Source organism: Xiphias gladius, chromosome 10 (genome assembly GCF_016859285.1).
Source record: "Xiphias gladius isolate SHS-SW01 ecotype Sanya breed wild chromosome 10, ASM1685928v1, whole genome shotgun sequence".
NCBI classification, from domain to species: domain Eukaryota; kingdom Metazoa; phylum Chordata; class Actinopteri; order Istiophoriformes; family Xiphiidae; genus Xiphias; species Xiphias gladius.
The window spans coordinates 5989898-5996270 of NC_053409.1; the positions used below are offsets into that span (position 1 = coordinate 5989898).

At 39.3% G+C, this 6373-nt stretch overlaps 1 protein-coding gene across 1 annotated transcript in view; it reads left to right on the forward strand.

Moving 5' to 3' along the window:
* LOC120795610 (leucine-rich repeat and fibronectin type-III domain-containing protein 2) overlaps window positions 1–6102 on the forward strand; it is a 48300-nt gene extending 42198 nt beyond the window's left edge. Inside the window, exon 3 of the mRNA XM_040137669.1 lies at window positions 5109–6102. Within this exon, the coding sequence (XP_039993603.1) occupies window positions 5109–6099 (991 nt within the window). The 3' untranslated portion in view covers window positions 6100–6102. The remainder of the gene's footprint in view (window positions 1–5108) is intronic.
* Window positions 6103–6373: the final 271 nt, after the last annotated feature.

Here is a 6373-nt window from a genome sequence, read left to right on the forward strand (position 1 = left end):
TTTCTTTTTTCCTTATATTGTCAATTGGTGGGGGTGCTGCTTTCACATTTTTATGAGCCCAAAGTGAAATCCTCACCCTGAACCATTAATTAAAAATCCAAGAAGAAAAAGGATTATAGACCCTCATTTTAATGTATCCCTCTTAAGCTGCTCAAGTCCATAAAGTGTAAGCTTGCAGACTGCAGCTGGAGATCTTCGGGCTCTGTGAAATCAATTTCCTATGTCAAATGAGACAGTGAAGGCAGTTACATTAAACCAAGATAATTGAGCTGGAAATATAGAAAACAGCCTCGCCCTCTAACATTAAAGCAATTGGGGACATTAAAAAGGACCAGATATACTGGGTTATGTTGTAAGAACAAACAAACACATGTATTTTTAATGAGTCCTGTATACGAATCAATATGATTCATTTTATTTGGCAGCTCTTAAACATTTTATGGGATTTGCCATATTCATCATATCACATTATTTTTTAATTCAGTATCCCCTTGGGTTGCTCTGGCTCAATGCACCTAAACACATTGATGGATTCCTAAGACAATTAATACCCTCGATGTGCTAAAGATGGTGTTATATCAGCTTTGTGTTCCCTCTAACAATGACAATTAATGGTTTACCATCATGATTTAGCAGCAACTTGTCCAGTAATTTATTCAGCGCAATAGTCTTGCGTAATGTACCTGTACGTTGCATTCCAGCAAGAGCCATTTAATGAAAGGTAATTGACAGAATATGGGAAGGCAATATGGCTGGTTATTAGCTGCTAATATGAGATTAGAACTGTACACAGTAATCAAGAAACATATTATTTTGTTCAAACACTGTGAATCTAACTCACCATCCCTGCAAATTCAATAATAAGGTGTTTATCTGATTTCCTTGCTTGCACACCCTTTGCCAGTTTGTCATGCCAGAGAAAAGAGGACAATATGAATTTTCAATAGCTTTTTTTCTTCCCAGTGACAGAAACATTGGATGACTCAACTATATTTCTAGTAAATGTTTATACATCATATCAAACCTCTTTTGAATTCACTATCCCCTTGGGTTCCATCGGCTTAGTGCACCTAAACACATTGATGGATGCCTAAGAAAATTACTACCCTCAATATGCTAAAGATGGTATTATATAAGCTTTGTGCTCCCTCTAACAATGTCAATTAATGGTGTATCAGCACCTCATCATGAATTAGCATTAACTTGTTTAGTAATTTATTCTGTGCAATAGTCCTGCACAATGTACCTGTACTCTGCATTCCAGAAAGAGCCATTTAATGAAAGATAATTGACAGAATATAAGAAGGCAATATGGCTGGTTATTAGTTGGGAATATGAAATTAGAACTTTACACAGAAATGAAGAAAGATATTACTTTGTTTAAACATTGTGAATCCAACACACCATCCCTGCAAATTCAATAATAAGGTGTTTATCTGATTTCCTTGCTTGCACACTCTGTGCCAGATTGTCCTGCCAGAGAAAAGAGGACAATATTAATTTTCAATACCTTTTTTCTTCCCAGAGACAGAAACATTGGATTCGAGTAAATGCTTCATGAATTGTCTCTGTTGCATACGAAATTGCAAACATAACACTGATGTGTACTTGGTAAACTGCATTTTTTTCTGCCTTTGCAAAATCTAATTAATGTCCTGGGAAAGTGATAATTCTAAATGACGGTCCTGATGTTGTCAAACTCATCCCTGTTATTACAAATACCTATTATTTTGTTATGTTTTCATTTGGTGAATAGCCTCTTCATCCTTATTAGTGATTAATGATGGTGATTTTCTCACCATAATTAATTTAGCCTGCCTTTCATGCTTTGCCTGTTACTATTAAGTTAAAAACATTGAGTTTTAACTCTTTTAACTCTTTTAACTTTTAACTTTTCATATGATATGATGCTATAAAATGGTTTCTACTTCATAATCAGGGTACATGGAATATATTTTATAGACAGTAGAAACTGACTTAAAGCAATAGATTTATATGAACTTATAAAATAATGCCTGTGCAGTGCTTTTGCATGTCATAAGACAAAATAGGAGCTGGAAGGAAAAGATAACATGCATAGGGAGCCCAACTACTGTTTTTGAGTTAATATTGATATGACTTCATTGCCTGCACATGCACACCTACTGTGCTGTAGTTGGCTGACACAGTTTCCCAGGGCACTGCCTGTGCTCAAGCAATGGCATCATTAAAAATCAATCACAGTCACGTGGGGGAGGAAACATGTGAGGCAACGCAGCCTCTTCCTGCTTATGGAAAAAGGCAATTAAGGATGAATAATGGACTACAGCCCCAGTGGTGTCTGGGCTCTGTTGTGGAGGCGCTTCAGATGGATCAAAGCTTTGGATGCATGTTCTGTAGGAGAACAGCAAGCAAACAATGGGGGGATGACTGAGATATCTATTTAGATAACTACCAATAAGGTTATGACTCACCATGGGGCATTTGCATCCCGTACGGTATACACTGATTGTTACCCCATGACTTACAGGTTAAGTAGTATACATATAGCAGTGGTTCTCAACATTTTTTGGCAGAGGTACCCTTAAAGCCCTGTCGGATAAACTAAAGTTGCCCTTTAACTCATACCAACATGACATCAATGTGTTTTTTTCTATTTATTTTAAAACTATTGATTGTATGAAAACAAATGTTGTTACATTTATTTTTCATACAAGACATAGTATTCTGAAAACCGTAGATGCTTAGGCTGGGTCATTTTTTCATTAGGTTTGGTCACATTTGCAGTCCAGCTTTTACCGCTTGGTATCGCAGAAGCTGAACATTTCAACCATTTATTCAGTTATACCCCCTGGTGTACAAATACCCCTGGTTGGGAAGCACTGATACTGTTAAACAAAAAAAACAAAAAAACCTTGTCCAATCAAAGGAAAACTGATGCATACACAATTTCATTGCAAGACGAAAATGAGAAAAAAAAAAAAAACTTTCAACAATACCAGCACTTGGCAACAACAGTATGGTTTAGTTAAATAAACTATGGCTAAGGTATGTTTCAATTTAGGCAAATAAAACAGTAGGTTAAGGTTTGGATATGGTTTGCATTTAGTAATTAAAACTCTGGTTAAGTGGTTAATTAAAGTTGGATCTGTAGACGAGGAAAAGGCTTAACAGGACTCCCACCATAGATATGGCGTAGGTTTCGAATCATGGTTGAGCGTCAGATTTTTACTAGTTGATATCCTTACTGCAACGCTAGAGGCTTTATCATACATAACCAGGCTGTTTTATGCTTTAATTATATTCTCCACAATAACTGTGTTTACATTCTTGGATTTACAGAGTGATAATTGGCTACACATGTACATATAAAACTGCAGTTACATCCACGTATGATGCTATGTCTCATTACTGAGCAGGAGACTACAGGCAAGTAGTCATTTTGCTTACATTCATTCATTCATACAGAGTGGTGATCCCGGTCAACAATGGTCTGCAGCGTAATGGCTTTGCTGTTTTGCTGAAAAAGAGGCGATACCTGACAGTCTTTCTTCAACTTCTTTAATGTTGTCTCCATTCTAAACAATCTGAATCGGAAAACTTCTAGGAGAAAATGCAGACAGCCCATGCTGACCAATCACAGTTCTTGAGGTCCCCATGCTATCTTAGTAGCTGCCATAAGCCCGAAGTTTCTTTTTTGAGGAGGTACATGTCAATTATGGTGTAGCCTGTGGCTTAACCTTGGAGGTATCACATGTAGCTGCAGTTGGTAAGGCATAACCTTTTAACACAGAAGTTTAAATCCAGCTCAAACTTAAGGAAACATCTCGATCACAGTTAATGAAAAGGCAAGTGTTAGTCATAGGTCTGTGACATGACAAACTCCGGCCCACATGAAAATCAGACGTGCTACACTACCACCAGCCCAACCTCCAAACCCTGACTTTCTGCCTGACCACATGTATTGTACATGCTTCCTGCATTGGCAGTAAACAAAAACTCTAAGGTTCGAATTTGTCCAATATGAGCTTTATTCGTAGGGTTATTAGGCTGTGCATACAGTGTCTGCAAATCACCAACTTTAGTTTGACATCTCAATGATGTTCCATTCTGTTGAGAAAAGAAGTGGTCAGTATAGTTAACTACACTTAAGAGAGAGCTGGTGACAGTATTGATCTAACTCCTTCAAAACACAGCATTTACAAATCAGCTTGTGTAAGGTTTCATAGTGTAACTGCAGTATGTTTGACTAGTCAAGCACTGCAAGAAACGGCATGTCAAGAAACTACACATTAATTAAGTAAATTCATGTTTTGAAGAGTAAAATTTAAATATCTTAATTATGTTTCATTGCCAGGTCACGTACAAGGTTCTAAAACAGTAGTGTTTTGGTAATGACATATGGACAGTATGACAGAAATAAGAAGACTTCTTTTCATGTATTTTCCAATTGACATCTATAGCTTTTACTAGAAAGGTCTTCCATACAGCATAACCATAGGGAAAGAAATGTGTAAATACTGTCAGGGGTATTTAAATCTCTTTCAGAGCATAATGTGAATACTCCAGTACTTATTCTGTGCGATGCCACATTCTAAACAGATGGGTTTGATGGATAAAAGCTTCTAACACTGCATGTTTACACAATAAAAACAGAGGTTCTTACAGCATCTCATTGATTGGCAGTACATTTTGAACAACTAACATACTGCAGCACTGACTTTCAGTTTCAGACAAAACCAACAAGGCTTAATTAATCACTCATATTTAAAGATATGGTACAATAAAAGAGTTGAAACAACTTAATGAGTATTAAATGGAATCTACAAGAAATTACATTTAGCCAAAACAGTATTCAAAAAGTGGCCATTCTATACTTATCTCATTACTATTGCTTCATGCATGTCAAATGGAATATACTGGAACCAATGTAGTAATCTTTCTGAATTACTTTGTGCATATAAATAGCTACTTAGCATGCTTCGTTTTGGCTATTTCTTTGATCTGCCTCAGCATAACAGGCTAAGCCAGTGTTGCCTGTAACACTACAGTTCTCTAACCTTGTCTTTTACTCCCACAGTATTTTTAATGCTATTTCTTTCTGTCTCTTTTTTTATTTCATGATACAGGATGATTCCCGTGACCAACAAAGCCTTCATAGTCACAAATCTTGTCCCAGGGATGCAGTATGACCTGTGTGTCTTGGCCATCTGGGATGATACTGCCACCACCCTCACTGCCACCAACATTGTCGGCTGTGTCCAGTTCATCACCAGGGAGGACTACCCACAGTGCCAGTCTCTTCACAGTGGATTCCTGGGGGGCACCATGATCCTGGTCATTGGTGGCATCATCGTTGCCACACTGATGGTATTCATCATCATTCTCATGGTGCGCTATAAGGTGACCAGTGGTATCCAGACTAATAAATTACCAACTGTGAGCAACACATATTCGCAGACCAATGGGGGGTTGAACAGGTTCAACGGTGCCCCACCTCAGGTCAAGTCTACAGTGGTGGTCATGCGTGAGGAAATGGTAGAGTTCAAATGTGGATCCCTCCAGAGCAGCCTCTCCTCATCCTCCTCCTCTAATTCATTGGACAGCCAGACAGGAAGAGGGGCTGGCATCCGCTACAGCATACAGGGCAGTGAATGCAGCACCCTGCCCAGCAGCAAATTCAGGAGGCACGGTCACGGTGCCAAAGCAAGGCCAAACCTGGACCACCTTTTAGGGGCCTTCACATCACTAGAGCTGCGAGGGGTAGCAAGGGACAACCAAGGGACTTCTGGCCCCTCCACCACTTCCAATGCTATGATGACGGTGGCTATGGCTCCTCCCCCATCTGATAAAGAACCCCTGCTAGGAAGGGCTGAGTCCACCACCATGCTGGGACGTCTCCTAGGGCTGCCCCAGGAGGGTAAGCCCAAGAGGAGTCACTCATTTGACATGGGTCATGTGGGGGCCACACAGTGTCGCAGCACCTATCCTCGCAGGATTAGTAACATCTGGACTAAACGCAGTCTGTCTGTTAATGGCATGCTGCTGCAGTATGATGACAGTGAGGATGAGAAGCCGACTTTTGAGAGCTCTGAGTGGGTGATGGAGAGCACAGTTTGAGTACAGCCGGGCTAACTGTGAGGTCCATGGCCAAACAATAAATCTATATCAGGAACTAAAGGAACACGAGTGCAGAGGGAGGGATGTCCCGGTGGTAATCCACCCTTGGGTATTGCATGAAGTTCATCCATGTGAATACTGTCTCAGTAATAATGTGCAAAAAGACACTCATATCGATAGATTCCTGGCCATGATCTCAACTCTCTGACAGTCTTTAACTTTATCTGAAAAATTGTTCCCATTTGAAACACACAGAATCTCAGATTGTGCAAAT